The sequence below is a fragment of the Entelurus aequoreus genome, linkage group LG01 (assembly GCF_033978785.1).
Source record: "Entelurus aequoreus isolate RoL-2023_Sb linkage group LG01, RoL_Eaeq_v1.1, whole genome shotgun sequence".
In the NCBI taxonomy this organism is placed as follows: Eukaryota; Metazoa; Chordata; class Actinopteri; order Syngnathiformes; family Syngnathidae; genus Entelurus; species Entelurus aequoreus.
The window spans coordinates 45,428,213-45,455,985 of record NC_084731.1 but is presented as its reverse complement, the minus strand read 5'-3'; the positions used below and the strand labels follow the sequence as shown (position 1 = coordinate 45,455,985).

General features: G+C 39.9%; 1 protein-coding gene across 42 annotated transcripts in view; it reads left to right on the top strand.

Annotated features, from left to right (window-relative positions):
• The window catches only part of LOC133653094 (inter-alpha-trypsin inhibitor heavy chain H3-like), a 55,811-nt gene that overhangs the window by 16,471 nt on the left and 11,567 nt on the right, over positions 1-27,773 (top strand). For 2 of the 42 annotated variants that reach the window (XM_062052155.1, XM_062052111.1), the window contains exons 7-23: positions 1,079-1,195; positions 4,506-4,674; positions 4,746-4,856; positions 5,126-5,307; positions 6,009-6,188; positions 6,266-6,378; positions 14,960-15,180; positions 15,259-15,279; positions 22,217-22,234; positions 22,316-22,345; positions 23,012-23,029; positions 24,539-24,556; positions 24,638-24,655; positions 25,019-25,045; positions 25,400-25,417; positions 26,202-26,219; positions 26,410-26,427. In XM_062052155.1, the coding sequence (XP_061908139.1) occupies positions 1,079-1,195; positions 4,506-4,674; positions 4,746-4,856; positions 5,126-5,307; positions 6,009-6,188; positions 6,266-6,378; positions 14,960-15,180; positions 15,259-15,279; positions 22,217-22,234; positions 22,316-22,345; positions 23,012-23,029; positions 24,539-24,556; positions 24,638-24,655; positions 25,019-25,045; positions 25,400-25,417; positions 26,202-26,219; positions 26,410-26,427 (1,297 nt within the window). Of the gene's footprint in view, positions 1-1,078; positions 1,196-4,505; positions 4,675-4,745; positions 4,857-5,125; positions 5,308-6,008; positions 6,189-6,265; positions 6,379-14,959; positions 15,181-15,258; positions 15,280-22,216; positions 22,235-22,315; positions 22,346-23,011; positions 23,030-24,538; positions 24,557-24,637; positions 24,668-25,018; positions 25,046-25,399; positions 25,418-26,201; positions 26,220-26,409; positions 26,428-27,773 lie in introns of all 42 variants that reach the window. The other 40 variants (XM_062052127.1, XM_062052102.1, XM_062052191.1 and 37 more) reach the window with 23 other exon arrangements.

Here is a 27,773-nt window from a genome sequence, read left to right as displayed (position 1 = left end):
AGCGTGGTAAAATGTGGCTGCTTTCACTATAAACCGATGAGACACAAGCGGGAAAATAGCGATCAGAAAGATGTTTTGTAATGTAATGTGATATTTATATCTAGATAATCCTGGTACATCAATTGAAGAATAGGGATAGGACTTTTTCTGGCATATTGAAATAAAGTGTATATTCTTTTATAACATGCTCTCGTTGATAGTCCTCAGTTAAAGAATGTTAAGCAGGCTGAATATTACATTCAAGTGGGCCGGACTGGTAAAATCACGGCACGATAACTTAAAAATAAAGACAACTTCAGATTGTTTTCTTTGTTTAAAAATAGAACAAGCACATTCTGAACATGTACAATTCATAATGTTGTTGGGTTTTTTTACACTTACATGTTGCGTTAAGAGTATTTTATCTTTATTTGTCGTTATTTATACTTTGTGAATAAATTATGTGAAAATGTTCATCTGTCAACTCATTGGTGTTCATTTTCAATCTATCAAGATAAAAACATAATAATACAATCAAATTACAGGGTGTTATTTATGTAGTATGCTCATTTTCCTCGACTGATGCACTAAGATCATGTGGTTTATTATTATTTTTTAAATATGTAGCATAATCTCCAAGGTATTGCTTTTGTGACATCTAGTGGACACATTTAGAACAGCAATTTCTTTCATTCAATAATTTCGGCTCATTTTTATACTTAGCAAACTCATCCCGCGGGCCGGATAAAACCTGTTCACGGACCGTACGTTTGACACCCTTGGTATAGAGCAAGTACCACCAACCTGCCGGGGACCTTCCCATCGCTAAGAAAAAAAGTCAAGGGCTGCCACTAATTCAGCATTACAATATTTTTTATGCACTTATTTTTTGTTTTATTTATCTGCCACACGTGAAAGGCTGGTCCGTGACAATAGTACCTACAATAAACCGGTCCCTGGTGCAAAAAAATATATTCGGGACCCCTGCTCTAGTGGACCCATAAGGAATCTGCAGCTGTACCAAATGTTGCAGATTACTTATATTATTATTCCAGTATTGCACACACTTTCAGTGATTGTTTTTCAACCTTTTTTTCAGCGCTCAAAAGGATATTTTGTGCATCACTTTGCTCCCTCAAGTCTTCTCCGCATACCAAAGAATGTGGTCTTTGTCATCGATCAAAGCGGTTCCATGCATGGCCGCAAAATGGAACAGGTACACCATTTTGTTGTGTTGTTTCCTGCAGGGTAACAATTATACTGTTGTTGTGCTTGTAGCGTGAAAGCAAGACAACTTGAAGTATCATTGACACACAAAAACGTGTGCGTCGTTTATTCATCAAGAACCAGCAAGAATGAACGCTTACATCACACACACTCAAAAATGGCGGGAACAACAAACCCCCACCTTTTGGAGAATCTCCTGACGGCCACTTAAAGGGGCCGCGCCGAATTACTCGCTCTTAACTGCATATATGAATGCTAAACAAGAACAACATTGTCATGTGCACAATCGAACAGTACAGTGAATGATGATGACAAAGTCAAGTAACAGGTGTGGTGAATTATGTCCTTAAATCAACCACTACGCACGTCCCCCCAGAATTCGCCATCACAAAGAAAAATAAACGGTCAATGGACAGGGGCACGGACGGGCCGACCAGACCGGGTGCGCCGGACTGGTACTAACGCCAGCAGGGGGGACCGGTAGGGTATCTGCACTGTCTAAGGTCCCGGGGGCCTGCTTAGAAGGATGCAAAACATTATCATGGGGCTTAGGTAGAGCGGGCGGACGACCCCGGCGCTGGGGTATGGCCGTGGTAACCGGCTGACTAAGATTCAAGTGGGCCAATAGAAAATGTTTGTCCCCGCTCTCTAGGATGCAAAATGGCCCATCGTAAGAAGGCTGAAGGGGGCCGCGGTGGGCGCTGCTCTCTGACCATAGGCTCCATGTGTCTAAGCTGAACATCAAGATCCAGCCTCCCAGAAGGCCTCAAGGTTCCAAACTTCCGAAGCGCTTGAACGTTTCCAGGCTCACCAATGCCTCTGCAGGACCTGAAACCCTCAGGGAACCTCGAGTAGGACTGGGCTGCGTTCAGAGACACCGTCTACACTGCTGCTCTCAATGCAGTAGGACCTACAGCCCGCAGGCAACAGGACTGGTTTGATGAGAACGATGATCACATCAGAGATCTTCTCCAGGAGAAACGTCGTCTGCACAAAGCCCACCTCAGTGATCCAACATCCTCTCAAAAACAGTCTGCCCTCAAGAGCATCAAAGCAACCATCCAGCGGGAGCTGCATCGGATGCAGGACGACTGGCTCTGCCGAAAATCTGACGAGATCCAGTCCTATGCAGACCAGAATGACAACAAGAAGTTCTACAGCACCCTCAAGGCCATCTACGGGCCCACAACATCAGGGTCTCCTCCTCTCCTCAGTGCTGATGGCAGCACACTGGTCACAGACAGAGAGAAGATCCTTGAGCGCTGGGCTGAGCACTTCCACGGTGTTCTCAACCGCCCCTCAGCCATTAATGACAAAGCCATTGCACGCCTCCCTCAAGTCCCTGTCAACACCTCCCTTGACGAACCACCAACGGAAGCTGAGGTCATCAAAGCCATCAGAGGACTTCCAAATGGCAAAGCACCTGGTGCTGATGCAATTCCTGTAGAAATCTACAGAGCTGGTGGACCACCTCTGACCAAACAACTGGTATACCTATTCTGCACCATGTGGAACCAAGGGAAGCTGCCACAGGAGTTCAAAGACGCCTCCATCGTCCATTTATTAGCGTGTTTACCGGAGAGCCAATGCGGATTCAGGCAGGGTCGTGGTACAGTCGAAATGATCTTCGCCGCTCGCCAACTCCAAGAGAAGTGCCGAGAACAGAACGTCACTCTATACTCCACCTTTGTAGATCTGACGAACGCCTTCGACACTGTCAGCCGAGAGGGCCTCTGGAAGATCATGGCCACATTTGGCTGCTCTAACATCTTCATAAACATGGTCCGTGAATTCCATGATGGAATGCAGGCACAAGTCCAGGACAACGGCGCATCATCTGAGCCTTTCCATGTGGAAAATGGAGTCAAACAAGGCTGTGTTCTGGCACCCACTCTGTTCAGTATGATGTTCTCAGCCATGCTGACAGATGCTTTCCGGTCTGGGGACATGGGGATAGACTTGCGCTACCGCACTGATGGCAAGCTGTTTAATCTGCGAAGACTCCAGGCAAAGACAAAAGTACAGACCACCAAGGTTCACGACTTCCTCTTTGCGGACGACTGTGCCCTGAATGCTTTTAACGAGCTGGAAATGCAACTGAGCATGAACAACTTTGCCACAGCATGCTCAGACTTTGGACTCACCATCAGTACAAAGAAAACAGAGGTTATGCATCAACCTGCTCCTGGAGACCCGTACACTGAGCCCCTCATCAGCGTAAATGGTGAAGACCTCAATGCTGCTGAAAAGTTTGTCTACCTGGATAGCACCTTGTCACGCGTGGGCAACATCGACGAGGAGGTCATGCATAGGATAGCGCATGGAAGTGCTGTATTTGGCCGACTCTGCAGTTCTCTCTGGGAGCGCAGAGGGCTTAGCCTACGGTCCAAACTCAAGGTCTACCGTGCTGTTGTCCTACCCGCCCTGCTGTATGCCTGTGAGACCTGGACTGTATACAGCCGGCATGCTAAACAGCTTAACGCCTTCCACATGAGATCCCTCAGGAGGCTGCTCAACATCAGGTGGCAGGACAAGATCCCAGACACTGAGGTCCTCCACAGGGCTGAGATGGAGAGCATCTATGCCATCCTCAAGCGTTCCCAGCTGAGATGGGCTGGCCATGTCTGCCGGATGTCAGATGAACGCCTACCAAAAATGCTCCTGTACGGTGAACTGCACCATGGAAAGCGCTCACACGGCGGACAGCGGAAATGCTTTAAGGACACCCTAAAGGCCAGTCTCAAGGGCTGTGGTCTGGACCCAGAGACCTGGGAAGCCGATGCCCAACACCGTTCAAACTGGCGCTCTGCAGTCTGGCATGGTGTAGCAGACTTCGAGGAAAAACGCATCCATGAAGCCGAACAGAAGCGACAGCTCTGCAAGACCAGAGACAGTTCCTCCCTCTCAGCCAGCCACCCCCCAGCCATAACCTGCCCTCACTGCAGCCGGTCATTCCGCGCAAGGATTGGCCTCATCAGCCATCTTCGCACACACAAATCAACGTGAAGTCACCTTGTCATCTTCGAAAACGAAGGAAGAACATGACAAGGTAAATGGTCATGAAAATAAAGAAAACGCATTAAATGAGAAGGTGTGTCCAAACCTTTGGCCTGTGCTGTATATATATTGGGATGCAAAATCGTTTTAAAAGCCCCTGAAATGAGCAGACAAGATCCCTTTACCAAATTACATTAAGAAACGTCACATGTTTCAACTTGCACAATTCAACATGTCTGAAAAGGAGTAGGAAGAAGCCGAGCGTAACATAATTAAATGGAGTGCTAAATGTTTGTTCCCAGACCCGTATGGCTTTGCTGCATATCTTGAGTGACCTGGCGGAGGAGGACTACTTTGGTCTCATCACTTTCGACAGCAACCTTTTTTACTGGAAACGAGAACTTGTTCAGGCCAACGCAGACAACGTGAAAAGCGCCAAAACGTTTGCAAGTAACATTAAAGACAGAGGATGTAGGTGACGTCCTTGCACTTCAATCAGGAATATTTTGGAGTTGTTAATGATAATAGTCTTTGTCTTTTAGCCACAAATATTAACACAGCGTTGCTTGAGGGATCCCGGATGTTGAACGAGCAGCCCAGGCAAGGCTCAGCTTCCATTCTTATCCTCCTCACCGATGGAGACCCGACCTCAGGTGAGCAATTCTCACGCTTTCACATGGAGTGCAAATGTCACATGACACAAATGTGGTACAATTTGAAGTCATCCCTAAAACAACATATGCTTCAGAAGCCAAAAAAATAGTTTTTGTGACGTGACTGGCAAAGGTTTCATGTCAACTTTTGAAATTGGAAGAACTAGGAAGTCAACCAAACTTTTTGGAGGTTCCACTCGCTTCATTGTCATTTTCATGGTCCATTTACTGGGGGGAAATACAGTAGTTTTGTGATTCTGTTCCTGCAGGTGTGACCAACCTGGAGCAAATACAATCCAACGTGAGGGCGGCCATCCAGGACAAATTCCCGCTCTACTGTCTTGGTTTCGGTTTTGACGTCAACTTTGCATTCCTGGAGAGAATGTCCTTGCAGAACAACGGCGTTGCACGGCGGATTTATGAGGACTCTGATGCAGATTTGCAGTTGAAGGTAATTACTTTATTGTTTTCCACATGTTGCTTTGATTTTAAATTCTTATTCATTTATTCCTCTTAATTATTTGACAAGCTGATAAGCTGTCGAGCCCAGCTGATCAGATGTACTCTGAGAGAGACACAATTACATTTCCATATTCCCTGTTACACACATGCAGGAGTTTTCCAGGAAGTGCATGCTAACGTATCATCGAGCTTTTAAGATACTAATCCTCACCACCATGGTGGGAAATAAACTAAGTTTCTTCTAGGTATTATTATCACTGGAGGACCAGAGGAAAAGGAATGGCTAAGCATGCCACACTCACACACACACACAAACACACACACACACTAACACACACACCAGGCAGGATGACGCAAGAAGCTAACTGCTAAAGCTTCAATGTATAGTAGGAGTGATCGAGCCAAATGTCGATACTATTCATACCTATTATAAAATCAGTACATAAACGATACTAAAATTATTAGACCAATATTTTTCCTTTCTTGTACCTATTATAACAAAATCATTTTTTTGTGTGTTTTTAGTTTTTGTTTACCAACTCAGAGAGTAAGTCTCTGGATACAGGAAGGCTTTGAGGGAAAAACCCGAATTATTTAAATGGGAACTAATAATTTTTTTTGTTTTGTTATCGTACACTAGTAACTTAATTATGTTAAAACAGCTTTTATGCAGCATTCAATACTCAACAGGGATTCTACGACGAGGTGGCCAATCCCCTGTTGACCAACGTGACGATGAGCTACTCCAGCAGCGCCAATCTGACCCAGACTAAATTCAGCCAGTATTACAACGGTTCTGAGATCGTGGTGGCCGGTCAGATAACTGACAACGACGTCGAAACCTTCGTTCCACAAGTTGTGGCCATCTCTGTAAGCGTCCCTCTGACACGCTGCACGTCAGCTGTGATGTTCTGTGACTGACTTTCGCTAACTTTTGGACTCTGCAGAGGAACGCCAGTATTGTCTTTTCGGACGCCAATGGAACCACAGAGTCCACGGATGACAGCAACCTTCAGAGGGTTTGGGCCTACCTGACTGTCAAACAGCTCCTGGACAAAGAGTGAGTAATAATAAATAATAAGGAACAACAAGAAATAAACATTAGAATATACAACTTGCATATAGTTTTAAAAAGCTTGCAACATAATCTTAGGGAAAAGACAAATATAATGCTGATTGAATGTGCATAATTCCATAATCCACTGCAAAGTACACTACTTACTTAGTACACAGGTAACATGTTCATTTTATTCGACATTCATGACTTTTTATTAGAGATGATAAATGCTTTAAAATGTAATATCGGAAATTATTGGTAAGGTTTTTTTTATTATCGGTATCGTTTTATTTTTTTTAATTTTTTTATTTTTTTATTAAATCAACATAAAAAACACAATATACACTTACAATTAGTGCACCAACCCAAAAAACCTCCCTCCCCCATTTGCACTCATTCACACAAAAGGGTTGTTTCTTTCCGTTATTAATATTCTGGTTCCTATATTATACATCAATATATATCAATACAGTCTGCAAGGGATACAGTCCGTAAGCACACATGATTGTGCGTGCTGCAGGTCCACTAATAGTACTAACCTTTAATAGTTAATTTTACTCATTTTCATTAATTACTAGTTTCTATGTAACTGTTTTTGTATTGTTTTACTTTCTTTTTTATTCAAGAAAATGTTTTTAATTTATTTATCTTATTTTATTTTATTAATTTAAAAAAAAAAAGACCTTATCTTCACCATACCTGGTTGTCCAAATTAGGCATAATAATGTGTTAATTCCACGACTGTATATATCGGTATCGGTTGATATCGGTATCGGTAATTAAGAGTTGGACAGTATCGGAATATCGGATATCGGCAAAAAATCCATTATCGGAAATCCCTACTTTTTATAATTATTAGGGGAACTCCATTATTATTAAAGGCCTACTGAAACGCACTACTACCAACCACGCAGTCTGATAGTTTATATATCAATGATGAAATCTTAACATTGCAACACATGCCAATACGGCCGGGTTAACTTATAAAGTGCAATTTTAAAATTCCCGCCACACTTCCGGTTGAAAAACTCCTTTGGATATGATTTATGCATGTGACGTCACAAAAGCAACGGAAGTGGTTGGACCCCATCGGACCCGATAGAAAAGCCTCTTGTTTTCTTCGACAAAATTCCACAGTATTCTGGACACCTGTGTTGGTGAATCTTTTGCAATTTGTTTAATGAACAATGGAGGCTGCAAAGAAGAACGTTGTAGGTGGGATCGATCGGTGTCTTAGCGGCTAAGTACAATACTTACAGCAACACAACAAGGACTACTTACCCTGATAGCAGACGCCTAGCCGATGCTTGCCGCCAAACCCACGGATGAAGTCCTTCGTCGCGCCGTTGATCGCTGGAATGCAGGTGAGCACGGCTGTTGATGGGAAGATGAGGGCTGGCTGGCGTAGGTGGAGCGCTAATGTTTTATCATAGTTCTGTGAGGTCCGGTTGCTAAGTTGCTAAATTAGCCTTAGCGTCGTTAGCAACAGCATTTTTAAGCCTTACCAGGCTGAGAATTTTTAACCGTGTAGTTACATGTACATGGTTTAATAGTAATGTTGGTCTTCTGTCTATCCTTTCAGTCAGGGGTTTATTTATTTTGTTTCTATCTTCATTTGAGAACGATGCTATCACGTTAGCTCAGTAGCTAAGTGTGTCACCGATGTATTGTCTTGGAGATAAAAGTCACTTTAAATGTCCATTTCGCGTGCTCGACTCTCATTTTCAAGAGGATATAGTATCCGAGGTGGTTTAAAATACAAATCCGTGATCCACAATAGAAAAAGGAGAGAGTACATAGTTCTGTGAGGTCCGGTTGCTAAGTTGCTTAATTACCATTAGAGTCGTTAGCAACAGCATAGTTAAGCCTTACCAGGCTGAGAATTTTTAACCGTGTAGTTACATGTACATGGTTTAATAGTATTGTTGGTCTTCTGTCTATCCTTCCAGTCAGGGGTTTATTTACTTTGTTTCTATCTTCATTTGAGAACGATGCTATCACGTTAGCTCAGTAGCTAAGTGTGTCACCGATGTATTGTCTTGGAGATAAAAATCACTTTAAATGTCCATTTCGCGTGCTCGACTCTCATTTTCAAGAGGATATAGTATCCGAGGTGGTTTAAAATACAAATCCGTGATCCACGATAGAAAAAGGAGAGTGTGGAATCCAATGAGCCAGCTTGTACCTAAGTTACGGTCAGAGCGAAAAAAGATACGTCCATCACTGCCTCTCAAGTCCTTCACTGTAACGTTCCTCATCTACGAATCTTTCATCCTCGCTCAAATTAATGGGGTAATCGTCGCTTTCTCGGTCCGAATCTCTCTCGCTCCATTGTAAACAATGGGGAATTGTGAGGAATACTAGCTCCTGTGACGTCACGCTACTTCCGGTACAGGCAAGACTTTTTTTTTATCAGCGAGCAAAAGTTGCGAACTTTATTGTCGATTTTCTCTACTAAATCCTTTCAGCAAAAATATGGCAATATCGCGAAATGATCAAGTATGACACATAGAATGGATCTGCTATTCCCGTTTAAAAAAAAAAAATCATTTCAGTAGGCCTTTAATACATGAAGCCTATAAATGTATTTGGTCTTCTGTTTAGAATAAAGTGTTCCCTCACGTTAGTAGTAGTACGCAAAAGTATGGATGTTATTGATCAGGGGTGCACAATACGTCGATCGTGATCGACTGTGAGTAGATCACATGGCATTAAAAACTATAAACTGTTTGTACAGTCAAATGACAACTTGACTTTATTATGCTGATAGTATATATTTGTACCATGAATTGATTAACTTGGACCCCGACTTAAACAAGTTGAAAAACTTATTCGGGTGTTTCCATTTAGTGGTCAATTGTACGCAATATGTACTGTACTGTGCAATCTACTAATAAAAGTTTCAATCAAAACCAATCAATCAATCAGACTTCAGCATCAGCCCTGACGGCACATCACTGACTGTGCATGCGCAAAGAACATAAAACAAAACTATCTAGCCAGCTAGCCAGTTACCAAGTTAGCCTCCATTTTATAGCCTTCATTTTATTTCTCTGAACTTAAGGGTATAAAAATGAGTGGAGGAGCTGGAAACCAAGCAAAAAGCAAAAAACGTATCATTTTCATACTGGGAATGGGAGGACTTTTTTGCCCCCACGATGTCATTTTCGAAGTGCATATGCCTCATCTGTCTGACTATCGTTGTACTACCAGAGAAGGGAAATGTGGAGCGGCATTATCGGACTGTTCATAAAAATTACGACACCGACTTTCCACCGACAAGCGAGTTGAGGAGGAGAAAGATGAAAAGTTGTCCGGGCAGCAGTCGTTTTTGTCACAGCTAAGTTCGAAAGCGAAAGCCGCCACCGAAGCATCGTTCCGCGTGAGTCATTTCATTCCATCCAGTGCAAGTCATCAGTGTAAGGTAACGACAAAGAAGTTACATAATTATTTGTGTTGTGCAATATGGACTCATTCGGTTTTGCAAGGTACATTAACATACATTGTACATATAAATAATTCTCAATATCCATCCATCCATTTTCTACCGCTTATTCCCTTCGGGGTCGCGGGGGGCGCTGGAGCCTATCTCAGCTACAATCGGGCGGAAGGCGGGGTACACCCTGGACAAGTCGCCACCTCATCGCAGGGCCAACACAGACAGACAGACAACATTCACATTCACACACTAGGGCCAATTTAGTGTTGCCAATCAACCTATCCCCAGGTGCATGTCTTTGGAGGTGGGAGGAAGCCGGAGTACCCGGAGGGAACCCACGCAGTCACGGGGAGAACATGCAAACTCCATATATTAATAAATAAATATAAGTTTTGCATTTTTGTAGTAGGTAGATAATTTTGGCTTGGTCATTTTATAAGTACACTATATTGCCAAAAATATTTGGCCACCTGCCTTTACTCACATATGACCTTGAAGTGCCATCCCATGGAATTGTCCAAAATATTTTTGTATCATGGAGCATTCAAAGTTCCTTTCACTGGAACTAAGGGGCCAAGCCCAACTCCTGAAAAACCAACCCCAAACCATAATTCCTCCTCCACCAAATTTCACACTCTGCACAATGCAGTCCGAAATGTAGCAATCTCCTGGCAACCTCCAAACCCAGACTGGTCCATCAGATGGCCAGATGGAAAAGCGTGACTCATCACTCCAGAGAAGGCGTCGCCACTGCTCCAGAGTCCAGTGGCAACGTGCTTTACACCACTGCATCCGACGCTTTGCATAGGACTTGGTGATGTATGGCTTAGATACAGCTGCTTGGCCATGGAAACCCATTCCATGAAGCTCTCTGCGTACTGTACGTGGGTTAATTGGAAGGTCACATGACGTTTGGAGCTCTGTAGCAACTGACTGTGCAGAAAGTCTTTGCACTATGCGCTTCGGCATCTGCCGACCCCTCTCTGTCAGTTTACGTGGCCAACCACTTGGTGGCTGACTTGCTGTTAATCCCAAACTCTTCACTTTTCTTATAATAAAGTTGACTTTGGAATATTTAGGAGCAAGGAAATTTCACAACTGGATTTGTTGCACAGGTGGCATCCTATGACAGTTCCACGCTGGAAATCACTGAGAGCGGCCCATTCTTTCACAATTGTTTGTAGAAACAGTCTCCATGCCTAAGTGCTTGATTTTATACACCGGGCCAAGTGACTAGGACACCTGATTCTCATCATTTGGATGGGTGGCCAAATACTTTTGGCAATATAATGTATCTCGCATGATGAAAAAGTGTGTGCAGCCCTGATTTACATGAATATTGTATGCATTTTAGGTCTTTATAAAAGACTATTATTGACATTTCCCACTAACTCATAGAGGTGCTGGGAAAAATAGATTCACAAAATATATTTTTTATTTATGGTTCTGAATCGATTAGAACTTTTCAAGAATCCATTTTTAAAAAGCAATTTTTTTTGTAACCTGTAAATTGTTTTCAAAATGTTTTTCTTTTTGTAATTTAGGGATGTAACGATAAACAGTTTTTTTTTTAAACCGCAGTAAAACTTCTGTCGACTAGTATTACCGTTCTAAAATAAAATGTTGAAAAAAAACGTGATCGATAACTGCACTTAAATAAACTCACGGACTGACTGGCGCCAACTCGCTAGAATAAATGCTAACATGAACGTCTTTCCCGAAGAAACGACATACCTCAACCTAACCATATATAAACACATTACAGTCTGAGCAACTAAGATTTTCAATTGTGCACATTGAACCTGCAAGTTGTGCTCTCTTAGAACAGATGATCGAAGAATATGTGAAAAGGTGTTTTTTACGGTACGTTTGAGGACTGCTGAACAGAGTAAGACCACGCAACTCTAGCTAAAAAAATAAAATAATCATAGATCTTATTTGCTGCAGACTTTTCATTTAAATTCATCATAAAGTGCTGCGGTACAAAGCAATATTTAAAACAATAAAAGTTTAGCCATAAAAACAAGTGGTGTGCCGTCAGGGCCAGCAAGGCCTTCTCTGCTGGCTTAATGTAACCAGAAATCATGATCATAATTAAAGATAAAAGTAATTTTTAATTTACTTTCCCTAAATATCTAAAAGTATTCATATTCTCTTCTTGTCATATTATGCTCCTTCCAGCACTGTTGTTTTTAGTTTATAGAGTTTTTATCAATCAGAATTCAGCTAGCCTTTGTTGCCATGCTGTACCAAATCTGCTCGAAGCCTTCGGAATTAACAATGCTGGCGTCTGTGCACTGTTAGTGAACGGGGACATACAGTTGACAGACAGTTGCAATAGCCAATCAGATCACGAGTTGTTGTCAGTAAGGCCTTCTATATGGCCTAAGGCAGATATATAGTGATGTTATGAACTAGGTAACACAAGAACTCCATTACCCAGCATGCCACAGTTCTGCAGAGCATGCCCAATAGTCACGTTTAGCCAGCAGCGGGATGTTTGTGATGAGCACCTTGTGGAGTAAGCTTTAAGAAATCAGCCAACACGCCTTGTCTGCATCTTTTATGATTAGACAAGACAGCACATATATTTGCAAGGCCATTTTCAAGAAGGATATTTAAAGAGAAACTACATCTTTTGAGACCATGTCAGCCAACCCCGGAAGCTGGAATGGTTTCTACAGATTGTGAGTTCAGATATGTTATTTCTTTATTTTTTTCACGTTTAATATGTTTTTTGCAATTTTATTTTTGACATTACAACATAAGATATGTTTTAATTGCTGATGCGGGTTTATTGATTTTTAAATGCGCCAGAAAATAACCCGTTATGTACACTGCCCAGTAGTGCGCAAATGTGTTTCTGTATAGTATTTCTCCAGCAATGGTCATGTGGTGACAGCAATGAGAGTGAGAGGTAATCTTTGAAGTCGGACATTACTGAAGGCCTAGGTGGGAAACACACGGCCTGCCACTGATAAAAACAGATACAATACTAATACTAAAACACTATCAGGGAAGCATAAAAAACACACAACATGTAAAACAGTGTCTATTTATTTTAGTTAATGAAAAGAAAACAAAACGTGGTCAAAAGAATTCAGTGTGTGTATGTGTAAAATTACTTTGTGAGCACATTCAACAATGCCGCAATAATAATGATAACCGCGATAATTTTGGTCACGATAAACGTGATATGGGCAGCACGGTGGAACATGGGTTAGTGCCGATGCCTCACAATAAGAAGGTTGTGGGTTATTATTACATCCCTATTGTAATGTATATACCAAAAAATATATTGCAAAAATCTAATCGTGAGTTCACATGCTTTTTTTCTTTACTCTTATATAATTGTAATGTATAAGATATTTGTACTAACAATTGAGAATTAGCTGTAGGTGATAATGACGGCGGCAACCAAAGTGAGAAACAAAGTTATGGAGAATTGTTAAATAGACACGGTTGCCGTTGTCTTTATATTATTTAATTCCTTCTTTATGCCGGAATCAAGAATGTATTAATCTTGTAATGGCAGCTAGTAGATAGTAGCTTGTAGCTAAGCAACCTTCTTTTAGCACAGCAATGAGGTGGTTCACCTTTTCTCCAAAGGTCAGCAGCATCCTCTGGGGCTTACTTCAGGGGTGTCAAACTCATTTTAGATCGGGGGCCACATGGAGAAAAATCTACTCCCAAGTGGGCCGGACTGGTAAAATCATGGCACGATAACTTAAAAATAAAGACAACTTTAGATTGTTTTCTTTGTTTAAAAATAGAACAAGCACATTCTGAAAATTTACAAATCATAATGTTATTGTTAGGGTTTTTTTTTACACTTACATGTTGCGGTTAATAGTATTCTATCTTTATTTGTCGTTATTTATACTTTCTGAATAAATTATGGGATAATGTTCATCAGTCAACTCATCTGTGTTAATTTTCAATTTATCAAGATAAAAAAAATAATATAAAAATCAAATTACAGTATGTTATTTATGTAGTTTGCTCATTTTCCTGGACTGGTGCACTAACATCGTGTGTTTTTTTTGTTTTTTTTACATATGTAAAAACAAAGATACAAAGAATTGCTATTGTGACATCTAGTGGACACATTTAGAACAGCAGTTTCTTTTATTCAAAAATGTTGGCTCATTTTTATACTTAGTAAACTCATCCCGCTGGCCAGATAAAACCTGATCAGGCCCGCGGGCCGTACGTTTGACACCACTGGCTTACATTCTATGCCTGAAGCCTTAGGAGGCACATAACTTTTGGACCATGTGAAAATGTGCACCCATTTAAGTTACCAAAGATGGTTCCTTGCTTCATTAATTGACTGATAATGATATTGTAGGCTATTGTTTAACACTCTTGTTTACTCTCCATAAGCTGTCCAAGTATTGCACATTTATTGTTACTAATTCTGCTAAAAAGTAAGTACGTGTTTGCACTTTAGCACTTGTTGTTAGGCAAGTTTTAGGTGCAGGAGGAGGATAAGACACTTTGATAGAGTGTGTTAGACCAGGGGTGTCAAACAAACAGCCAGGTTTTATCCGGCCCGCGGGATGAGTTTGGTAAGTACAAAAGTTAGCTGAAATTTTTGAATGAAAGAAACTGCTGTTTTAAATGTGTCCACTAGATGTCGCAATAGTAATAACTTTGTAGATTATGCTACATATGTAAAAAAAAAAAAAAAAACACATGCTGTTAGTGCACCAGTCGAGAAAAATGAGCAAACTACATAAATAACATACTGTAATTTGATTTTAAAATTGTTTTATCTTGATTGATTGAAAATTAACACCATGAGTTGACTGATGAACATTATCACATAATTTATTCAGAAAGTATAAATAACGACAAATAAAGATAGAATGCAATTAACCGCAACATGTAAGTGTAAATAAAAAACAACAACATTATGATTTGTATATTTTCAGAATGTGCTTGTTCTATTTTCAAACAAAGAAAACATTCTGAAGTTGTCTTTATTTTTAAGTTATCGTGCCGTGATTTTACCACTTGGGAGTAGATTTTTCTCCATGTTGCCCCCGATCTAAAATGAGTTTGACACCCCTGTGTTAGACCATCACCAACGCTATTTGTTACTAACGCAATTAACGTTATGCTGTTTTCAAAAATCCACAGGCTGCAATTGAGCGGAGTTGAGAAGGAGAAAGTGAAGTCGGAGGCGTTGCGGCTGTCGCTCAAGTACGGCTTTGTGACGCCGCTCACATCCATGGTGGTCACCAAGCCATCTGAGGAGACCACTGAAGTGCTGCATAAGCCCAGCGAGGACACTCCACCGCTGCCAAGAGGGACCTCATTGGTGATGCGCCCAGGAATCTTGAGTAAAGGTCAGAGTAGAAGTGAGTATTGATTGGGGAGCATCATTCATACATCTATTAGCCTCCAGTTTATTCTTTGTATATATTCTCTATTTGCAGTGACTTCGCGTGGAGGTCATTGTACGTGTGTATTTTATTTTTGTTTCATGTATTCAAGTGTGCTCTGTTCTTTCCATGTTCTATATGTATTACCTCTAGGGAATGGTACTGAATTTGGTACTTTTATAGGTAACGACTCACGTAAAATTAAACAGCACCACATATTGTTTATAGCCCCAGCTCCAGTCGGCAGTATTTTAGCTACTTTTACATCACTAATCCTCGCCTCCATGGCGACAAATAAAGTAAGTTTCTTACAAGTATCATCCCTGCAGGACAAGGAATAGCTAAACATGTTTCACTACACACCGTAGCGTCAAAATGTAAACAAACGCCATTGGTGGATCTACACCTAACATCCACTGTAATGATACCAAGACAGTAGCGTATCTAGTCGATACTACTATGATTACGTCGATATTTTTTGGCATCACATCTTCTTTCGTTTTTTTCAAATGTATATTATGTTTATAAACTCAGGAAATACGTCCCTGGACACATGAGGACTTTGAATATGACCAATGTATGATCCTGTAACGACTTAGTATCGGATTGATACCCAAATTTATGGTATCATCCAAAACTAATGAAAAGTATCAAACGACAGAAGAATAAGTGATTATTACATTTTAACAGAAGTGTAGATAGAACATGTTAACAGAGAAAGTAAGCAGATATTAACAGTAAATAAACAAGTAGATTAATAATACATTTTCTACCACTTGTCCTTAATAATTTTGACAAAATAATAGAATTGAAAATGACACAATATGTTACTGCATTTGTCAGCAGCTAAATTAATAAATGTTTGCTTACTTACTACTAAAAGACAAGTTGTCTTGTATGTTCACTATTTTATTTAAGGACAAACTTGCAATAAGAAACATATGTTTAATGTACCTTATGATTTTTTGTTAAAATACAGCCAATAATACAATTTTTTGTGGTGCCCCTTATTTAGAAAAGTACCGAAAAGTATCGAAATAATTTGGGTACCGGTACCAAAATATTGCTATCGGGACAACACTAGTGTGACCTCACGTCCGTTTGCAGACTTGGCACCGATTCAAGCACTTGGCGGACAAACAGGAGTATTCGTAGCGGACTGCTTTTAAGTAATGTTGCAATTTCCAATGCTAACAAAGCAAACATGTTTGATAGAAAGCACTCACGAGTCAGGTTACACTTTTCAAAATGTGCTTGCTCGATGCTAAAAGCGGTTTTATATTGCGATTTCAACAACTCCAAGTTTGGTAACAAAAAACTAAGATACACGTTACAACTGGTGTTAATAAGTACAATACTTACAGTACAAACACCTTGAAGGGCAAAACAAAAGACAATACTGGCACATCAAACCAGGGGCGTCACAAGGTTTGAAGAAGAGTGGGGGGGCTCAGCCCCAAGGAAGTTCCTGTGATGCTCGAGCGATGATCTTTTCGCTCGCAACTTTTTGGCACTGTATTAGAATTACACAACAAACACTGAATACATCTAAATGGCTGAAAGTGTATGTGTAAGAAAGCTTCCATCATCTTTAGTAAACATGAGATGGCCCAAACACATAAGGACAGTGTTGTTGCATGGAAAAGCTTGCAGGCAACTTGCAAACAGGGAAATGTGTAAACAAACTTGCACAGCACTACAGAGTTCACCTGAAAACCGAGGAGGTTCTGGTGGAAAGAAACTTTCTTTCCTGGAAAACAGGGGCTGGATGTCCACCTAAAGATATGTTGTCTGTGCACAAACTCTTTGATTCAGAGTGTTTGCACTTGCAATTTTGCACTAATACGGTAACTTATTGTTACTGTATTAGAGTTACACAGAGTTACACTGAAGAAATTTAAAGGCCTACTGAAATAATTTTTTTTAATTCAAACAAGGATAGCAGATCCATTCTATGTGTCATACTTGATCATTTCGCGATATTGCCATATTTTTGCTGAAAGGATTTAGTAGAGAACAACGACGATAACGTTCGCAACTTTTGGTCGCTGATAAAAAAAAAAGCCTTGCCCCTACCGGAAGTAGCGTGACGTCACAAGCTGGGGTGCTGCTCACATTTCCCTATTGTTTACACCAGCAGCGAGAGAGATTCGGACAGAGAAAGCGACGATTACCCCATTAATTTGAGCGAGGATGAAAGATTCGTGGATGAGGAAAGTGAGAGTGAAGGACTATAGTGCAGTGCAGGACGTATCTTTTTTCGCTCTGACCGTAACTTAGGTACAAGGGTTCATTGGATTCCACACTTTCTCCTTTTTCTATTGTGGATCACGGATTTGTATTTTAAACCACCTCGGATACTATATCCTCTTGAAAATGAGAGTCGAGAACGCGAAATGGACATTCACAGTGACTTTTATCTCCACGACAATTCATCGGCAAAACACTTTAGCTACGGAGTTAACGTGATAGCATCGGGCTCAAATGCAGATGTAAACAAAAAAATAAACCCCTAACTGGAAGGATAGACAGAAAATCAACAATACTATTAAACCCTGGACATGTAAATACACGGTTAATGCTTTCCAGCTTGGCGAAGATTAACAATGATGTTGCTAACGACGCCATTGAAGCTAACTTAGCAACGGGACCTCACAGAGCTATGATAAAAACATTAGCGCTCCACCTACGCCAGCCAGCCCTCATCTGCCCATCAACACCCGTGCTCACCTGCGTTCCAGCGATCGACGGAAGGACGAAGGACTTCACCCGATCATCCGTGCGGTCGGCGGCTAGCGGCGGTTAGCGGCGGCTAGCGCGTCTGCTATCCAAGTCAAAGTCCTCCTGGTTGTGTTGCTACAGCCAGCCGCTAATACACAGATCCCACCTACAACTTTCTTCTTTGCAGTCTTCATTGTTCATTAAACAAATTGCAAAAGATTGACCAACACAGATGTCCAGAATACTGTGGAATTTTGAGATGAAAACAGAGCTTTTTTGTATTGGATTCAAAGGTGTACCAATACTTCCGTTTAACTAGTGACGTCACTCGCATACGTCATCATACAAAGACATTTTCAACGGGAAGTTTAGCGGGAAATTTAAAATTGCACTTTATAAGTTAACCCGGCCGTATTGGCATGTGTTGCAATGTTAAGATTTCATCATTGATATATAAACTATCAGACTGCGTGGTCGGTAGTAGTGGGTTTCAGTAGGCCTTTAAATGGTTGAAAAGCAATATCGTCAGTTTCCTGTTATTACTGTAATGATATTTTAAGGCATTTAGACCATAGGTGTCAAATTCAAGGCTCACAGGCCACACTTGACCAGTAGGGATGGGTGATATGGACTGTCACAATAACCTGCCATTTATGGTGAAAACGATAAAAGGGAAGATAAAAAACACCCATAGAGCTCCACCCTTTTGACTATGAGTCTGTTAGTGCATCCATCAGAGCCCCCAAAACACTACTCTAAAATAACACTAAGGGTATTAAACTACATCAATTAAGTTTAAGTAGCACACCTATACTGCAGAGCTGTAGTAGTGTGATTTGCTTATCATACGGTATTGAAGTTATTTTTCTATTAGCAATATTGTGATACGACTTCAGTGTACACTCTCCCGCGCTCCGGTCGCATAACGGCGAATATTGATGATGCTTATCATAAGCGTCATAATTATTCACCGAATTAGACTGTTACAAAATAAATAGTTGATTGAAATGAGCAGAAACAGGCAAAAGTAATGTTTTAGGAACTCACATAAATCAATGTTCCACCACTAATCACCATCACGCTCTTCAAAGCAAACATTGAGGCAAATGTGCCCAAAACTGCGGGAGACATCTTCTTTCATAATCTTCTCAACGTTTCAGAAAATGTTGACTTTGATTGCACAGAATTATTTAGGGGGGCTTAAGAACATTTTAGGGAGGCTTCATCCAGCCTAAAATAGGCGCCAATGCATTTAAGTAAATTGTAAAGACAAATTCCTGACTACTGCAACACACAGACGACCGGTGGTGGTGGGCCGTCAGGGTCAGCAAGGCCTAACATAAATCATGATTATAAATTGATATGTTACATTTATTTTTAATTTACTTTCCATAAATGTATAAAGGTATTCAGCCTCTTCTCTTCATGTCATATTAGGCTCCAGTGATACTGTTTTTATATTGGAGCTTTTATCTAATCAAAATTCAGCCAGCTTTTTGCTCACTCACTCACACTCACTCACTCATCTTATGGCCTAGGAGGCCGTAGGGGTGTCATGGTGGATGCTTGGGCAGTCAGGGATCTCCAGCGCTCACGATCTTCTGCTGTTCGTAGCAGGGTTTGGAAGCTGCAGCCAGTCCATTCTTTGATGTTGTCCATCCAGGCCTTTCTCTGCCTGCCTCGTCTCCGCTTCCCCTCTACTGTTCCCTGCAGGATGGTCTTTGACAGGGAGGTGTGCCTTGTGACATGACCAAACCAGGTCAGCTTGCGACGTTTAACTGTTGAGAGTAGAGGTTCCTGTTCGCCAGCATGGGTGGTAACTAAATGTCGAACATAATCATTTGTCCGGTGTTCACTGTATATGTAGCATTCTTCTGTAAGACTTGCTTTCAAAGGACTGTATCCTGCGCTCAGTGTCCGCTGTGAGCGTCCAGCTCTCACAACCATAGAGTAGGGTGGAAAGAACAAGTGACTTGTAGAGTCTGACCTTCACCTGGAAGCTGATGGTATTGCTTTTCCAGATACTGGTCAGTCTTGTCATGGCTGATGTTGCTATGCCGATTCTTGCTCTGATCTCTTTTGTGGAGCTGCCATCTTTACTCACAAAGGACCCGAGGTACTTAAAGTCCTTTACTTCCTCCAGGGTTCGTCCATTCAATGTGATGTTCGGTGGTGGTAAGTGATTGTGACTGTTGACCAGGATCTTGCTCTTCTCTGCACTTATCTCCATTCCATAAGCTCTCGCAGCCTCCTCCAGTCTGGTGGTCAGTTCCTGGAGTTCCGCCTCACTTTTTCCCATAAGGTCAATGTCATCCGCGAAGCGAAGGTTGGAGATGGGTCTTCCTCCGATGGTAACGGAGGTGTGGAATTCTTGGAGTGCTTTTTCCATGATGTTCTCCAGGAAGACATTAAATAGGACAGGGGAGAGGAGACAGCCTTGGCGGACACCAATAGATGTTTTAAAAGGTTCTCCTATGCTGTTGCTGATGAGAACTGCACTGCTTGAGTCTGTATAAAGTGCTTGGATGACCTGAATGAGATTATTGTCGAAGTTGTAATTTCTGAGAACCTGCCATAGTCCTTCATGCCAGACACGGTCAAAGGCTTTTTTTTAAAGTCAATGAAGTTGTAGTATAAGTTGTGCTGGTGCTGAAGGTGCTTCTCAATCAGTAGTCTGACGTTGAAAATCTGTTCGGTGGTGCTCCGTTTTGGTCTGAATCCAGCCTGTTCCTCGGAAAGGAATTCCTCTGCCTTGTTCCTCAGTCTGTTCAGGATTATCCGTAGCATTACTTTGCTAGCGTGACAGATGAGGCTGATGGTTCTGTAATTTTGGCACTGCCTTGAATTCCCTTTCTTAGGGAGAGGAATAATCAGAGATTGGGTCCATTTTTGGGGCCACTGCTTGGTTTCCCAAATCTTTTGGCAGATGTGTGTCAGTGCACAGCTTTTTGCAGGTGCTGTATAAAATCTGCCGGAAGCCTTCTGAATCAAAAACGCGGCGGTCTGTGCACTGTAGGTGAACGGGGCACATCCAGTTGATAGACGGTTGCGATAGCCAATCAGATCATGAGTTGTTGACAGTAGGCTTCCCTAGGTTGCCGCACATTGAACCATTGAACCTGACATTAACGCAGTGCTTCTCAACTATTTTCTGTTACGCCCCCCAAGGAAGAAAAAAATATTTCACGCCCCCCCTACTCTCCACGGTGATTATAAATAATATAATTTGTCTATGAAATTGTTATAACTATACCTCTGCATAACATTGTAATCTTATTAACATTAAAGTAAACAACACACCAGTCTTTCCTCGTCTCCCACCGTGGTTACAGTGAAGCCAAGTGCTGCATACGCTTCATCTTGTAAATACATAGTATACATTTAAAAAAAAAACGAAAGAAGATGTTGTGATGCCAAAAAATATTGACGTAATCATAGTAGTATCGAATAGATATGTGCCTGTACTTGATATCATTACAGTGGATATCAGGTGTAGATCCATCAATGGCGTTTCTTTACATTTTGATGTCGGTGAGCTACGGTGTGTAGTGAAACATGTTTAGCTATACCTCGTCCATCAGGGATGATACTTGTAAGAAACTTACTTTATTTGTCGCCATAGAGGCGAGGATTAGTGATTTCAAAGTAGCTACAACACTGCCGACGGTGGCTGGACGTTAGCCGCTAGCTAGCTAGCCATGTCTTAAAGCACCTCTTCCTGAGGGCGTTTCAGTGTTATAACTTCACCTTATCGTTAGTTTTTAAGCCAAAATGCGTCCATTCTCCCTTTTCTGTCTACACACTGTGTCTGTAAGTACTCTGTGATTGTGTGCTGCCGAACATGCTCGTCTGTTCGTAAAACCAGCAATGACATGACGTGACGACGACGCGGGCGCGGGGGTTGCGGGACTGGTACGTTTCAGAGGCGATATCGTACCGGTATACCGTACAACCCTAATCCAAACTATGTATGGTGTGCGACTATGTGTAGCGATTATCTGATGAGTGTTAATGGAAGCGCTTAAAGCTACCTGTACAACGAAAATGTCAGAGAGAAGACATTGTCGAAGGTGAGCCACATAGACAAAATAAGACCGCCTACAAAATGGCGCATCCTGAAGATACAAAGGACAAATTATTTAAAAGACTCTGCTAATAATTGCCACGTTTTAATGTACTACCACATTATACGGCATGAATTAACATTATTTTCCAGTTGATACTCAGTTTAGTGAAAAAATTGTGACACATTTTCACATGAATTAGTTTGCCATTTTTTGTTTTTTGACAGTTTTTCCACAAGCCGGAGGTATGTCATAAACAGCAATTAATTTAAACTTTCAGCATGAATATTAATTTGCTTTTTTCCCCCCTTTGTTTATCCTGACAGCATTCCCAGGTTTTGGAGGTAGTGCCTCAGGTTTGTACCCGTAAAGTGTCATTTCACAATCTAACTATCTGATGCCATTTAATGCAAGCATTGTATTAAAAATTCTGTCTTTACAAATATAATAATTGTTGCATTTAGACTTACACTTTCTTTTATTGTCATTCAAATTTGAGCGTTACAGTACATATTTTAATGACAATAAAAGGAAGTCTAAGTCTAAATGCAACAATTATTATATTTGTAAAGACAGAATTTTGAATACAATACTTACGAATTAAATGTATTTGCATACATTAACAATTGTTTTTTTTGTGACAGGGAATTATCCAAAATTGCATTTACCAGATAAGACATGATAATAGAGATGTACCAATTAAAGTATCAAATCATTATGATTGGCCGACATTTAAAAAAAAAAAAAAATTAGATTTATCTACTTTTTACACATTTTTCCAGAGACTTTGGTAATTATTGCCACATTGCAGTGTATTACCACATTATACAACATGAATTAACATTATTTTCTAGCTGATAGTAAGTGTTTGGAACAAATTGTGACACATTTTCACATGAATTAGTTTGCCTTTTTTGTTTTTAACAGAAATTCCAAAATATTTAGGTACGGCATAGATAGCAATTAATTCAAACTTTCAGCATGAATATTAATTAACTTGTTTTTCTTGTTTTATGTGACAGCACACCCAGGTCTCAAAGGTAGTTTTTTTTCATTTTTTTCTAATTGGCAGCCATTTACCCATGAAAATATTGAGCAGCTGCTGATGGTGTGTTTGACGGGGAAGCAGCAGAAAGGAGATAGCGTAGAAGTCCACTCTCCAAGCTAAATACTGTAAATTATTAATACATTACTTCATAAAACTACTGTAGTTTTTTGTATGACATTCTATTATATTGTTTTTATACAATGCTTTTTTTTAAATTTTTATAAACCTTTATTTATAAACTGCAACATTTACAAACAGCTGAGAAACAATAATCAAAATAAGTATGGTGCCAGTATGGTGCCAGTATGCTGTTTTTTTTCAATAAAATACTGGAAAGGATAGAAATGTAGTTTGTATCTCTTATCAGATTATTAATCGATTAATTAAAGTAATAATCGACATATTAATTGATTATCAAATTAGTTGTTAGTTGCAGCTCTAAATCTTATTAACATAAAAGTAAACAACACACCAGTCTTTCCTCGTCTCCCACCGTGGTTACAGTGAAGCCAAGTGCTGCATACGCTTCATCATGTAAATACATAATATACATTTAAAAAAAACGAAAGAAGATGTTGTGATGCCAAAAAATATTGACGTAATCATAGTAGTATGGAATAGATACGTGCCTGTACTTGATATCATTACAGTGGATGTCAGGTGTAGATCCATCAATGGCGTTTCTTTACATTTTGATGCCGGTGAGCTACAGTGTATAGTGAAACATGTTTAGCTATACCTCGTCCATCAGGGATGATACTTGTAAGAAACTTACTTTATTTGTCGCCATAGAGGCGAGGATTAGTGATTTCAAAGTAGCTACAACACTGCCGACGGTGGCTGGACGTTAGCCGCTAGCTAGCTAGCCATGTCTTAAAGCACCTCTTCCTGAGGGCGTTTCAGTGTTATAACTTCACCTTATCGTTAGTTTTTAAGCCAAAATGCGTCCTTTCTCCCTTTTCTGTCTACACGCTGTGTCTGTAAATACTCTGTGATTGTGTGCCGCCGAACATGCTCGTCTGCTTGTAAAACCACCAATGACATGACGTGACGACGACACGGGCGCGGGGGTTGCGGGACTGGTACGTTTCAGAGGCGATATCGTACCGAAAATGATTCATTAGTATCGCGGTACTATACTAAAACCGGTATACCGTACAACCCTAATCCAAACTATGTATGGTGTGCGACTATGTGTAGCGATTATCTGATGAGTGTTAATGGAAGCGCTTAAAGCTATCTGTACAACGAAAATGTCGGAAAGAAGACACTGTCGAAGGTGAGCCACGTAGACAAAATAAGACCGCCCACAAAACGGCACATCCTGAAGATACAAAGGACAAATTATTTAAAAGACTCTGCTAATAATTGCCACGTTTTAATGTACTGCCACATTATACGGCATGAATTAACATTATTTTCCAGTTGATACTCAGTTTAGTGAAAAAATCGTGACATATTTTCCCATTAATTAGTTTGCCATTTTTTTGTTTTTTGACAGTTAAGCAACAAGCCGGAGGTATGTCATAAATAGCAATTAATTCAAACTTTCAGCATGAATATTAATTTGCTTTTTCCCCCCCTTTGTTTATCCTGACAGCAATCCCAGGTTTTGGAGGTAGTGCCTCAGGTTTTTACCTGTTAAGTGTCATTTCACAATCTAACTATCTGATGCCATTTAATGTAAGAATTGTATTCAAAATTCTGTCTTTACAAATATAATAATGTGTTGCATTTAGACTTAGACTTCCTTTTATTGTCATTCAAATTTGAGCTTTACAGTACAGAGTTGCATTTAGACTTAGACTTCCTTTTATTGTCATTCAAATTTGAGCTTTACAGTACAGATTTGAATGACAATAAAAGGAAGTCTAAGTCTAAATGCAACAATTATTATATTTGTAAAGACAGCATTTTGAATACAATGCTTACAAATTAAATTTATTTGAATACATTAAACAATTGTTTTTTTTTGTGACAGGGAATTATCCAAATTTGCATTTACCAGGTAAGACATGATAATAGAGATGTACCAATTAAAGTATCAAATCATTATGATTGTCTGACATTTAAAAACAGAAAAAGAATTAGATTGATCTACTTTTTACAAATTTTTCCAGAGACTTTGGTAATTATTGGCACATAGCAGTGTATTATCACATTATACAACATGAATTAACATTATTTTTTTTAGCTGATAGTAAGTGTTTGGAACAAATTGTGACACATTTTCACATGAATTAGTTTGCCTTTTTTGTTTTTAACGGGAATTCCAAAATATTTAGGTACGGCATAGATAGCAATTAATTCAAACTTTCAGCATGAATATTAATTAACTTGTTTTTCTTGTTTTATGTGACAGCACACCCAGGTTTCAAAGGTAGGTTTTTTTTTTTTTTTTCCCAATTGTCAGCCATTTACCCATGAAAATATGGAGCAGCTGCTGATGGTGTGTTTGACGGGGAAGCAGCAGAAAGGAGATAGCATAGAAGTCCACTCTCCAAGCTAAATACTGTAAATTATTAATACATTACTTCATAAAACTACTGTAGTTTTTTGTATGACATTCTATTATATTGTTTTTATACAATGCTTATTTTTCTTGTTACATGTTAAAATTGTGCTGTTTTGCTGAGGCAGGAGGGCAAAAAGCGATTGAAATAGATTTTAATGCATTTCAATAGGCGATAATGTTTCACCATACGTGTTTCACGAGGTACGAGCTGCGTCACAGAACCAATTAAACTCTTAACTTGAGGTACCACTATACAATATAAACTGCACCTCCATCTTTTACTTACTGTTAGTATAAGCTATAGCAAGTTTTAGAAAAAGTCAGAGTTACATATTGTTTATGGTTTAACTTTATTTCGAACATGCATACGGTGACAATATGAAACATCACATTTTTCCAGTTTCTCATTACAACATGTCCGAAAAGGAGTAGGAAGAAGCAGAGCTTATCTAATTCTACTCCCTTTCCATTTCACAGCAATTACTAAAATATGCTGTATTAGTACATACGATATGTACGGTATTAGAATTTTTACCAAATTTAGCAACAAAATAAAAACTGTGTTTAGCATATTTGTGATCCTTGCCACATTAAAGGTACATGTAGCACCATTTTACTGCATGAATATTAATTGTACTTTCTCTGACAGGGGACCCAGGTTCAAGAGGTAAGACACAAATAAAATGCAACTCATTCAAATAAATACATTTTGTGTTATTTATCCTTCATCGTGAAGAGGGTAGTCACAATCTAACATTCTGAATATAAGAACTGTGTTAAAAATGATGCTTTTAGAAAGATAATAATGCACCTGTTTGCCAATTTTAATTTGTATTTTTATTTTGTTGTTTTGACAGGGCTTCCAGGTTCATCAGGTATGACGCAAATAACAAATATGCAATCCATCCAAACTCAATGGCGGGCCGTGCATTTCACACCTTGGCCTTCAGTGATGCCTTACTTAGTCCGACTTTAATATGTACCTCTCATAATACCATAATTGATGTCACCACATGACCATGACAGGAGAAATACTACACAGAAACACACTTGCGCACTACTGAGTATTGAATCAGCTCAAGAGTGTACAAGACGGGCTAATTTCCGGCACATTTAAAAATCAGTAAACCCATATCAGTAATTTAAAACATACAGTATCTCTACCTGGTACAGACAAATGTAAATATTTTAAAAACACAATAAATGTGAAAAAATAAAGCAATCAAATATTTGAACTCACAATTTGTAGCACCTATTTGTAGCCGTAAGCCAGTGGTACCGCTCATAGTTGGTAGATTCGATCGGAAGTGGTGAACACACCATTTCACCGGCTGGGACAGGTTAGCTAGTTTCAAGGGTCGGCTGGCCTCGTCTCACGAAATCAAGCTTCTCTTGAAATGTCCTTCTTGAAAATGGCCTTGCAAGTATATATCTGCAGCCTTAGTAACGTTTTGCTCTCCTTCCTTGTGGGTTAAAGCAGCAAATACCAGTCGATATCAGATTCTTCTGCTCGCCAGGTATGGCTCTGGTGCAGCACTTCCTGCTTTCGCAATTCACAACTTATGATTGGATATGCACTTGGAAGGCACAAGTGAGTATCCAATCACAGGAGACGTTAGTGTAACGTTTAACGGTTAAACGTGAAGCAACCGAGAAGGGTTGTCACGAAGACGACGTCATTTTTGGCAAATTGTTTTACGTCACTTTTTTTCGTGCATGCTGTCACTGTTACCATGGTTTTGTTTTTGTAATCTTCATTTGATGTCATATAAAAGATTACATGCAAAACAAAACAAATGTTGCTTAAAAATACAGTATTTATTTTGAAACCGTACAGAAACCCGAACGATGTGCTCGGCAGCCTTAAATGGCATGGACATTTTTCTTACTACTTTATTTAGAACAAATACATCCATTTACAATACTGATTATTTTAAAGTCTACTTTTTGTCACGTCGAAGATATAGATTCAAGTTACAGTAAGTGTTTAAAAACCAAGCAACATTTTAAAAGAAAATTACGCGATGTGAGTCAGCGACATTAATTGCAATGACAGAAGAGTGAAAGTGGTTGAAATTGTGGAGATAATACTCACTTAGTTTTTAAACTCTACCCCTTGTTCATGTTTATATTCTTGTTACATTTTACTCGTAGATAAGCCATTTTTTTTATACAAAACCTTAATAAAACATTCAAATTTCACAAAATGCTTCATCGCAGA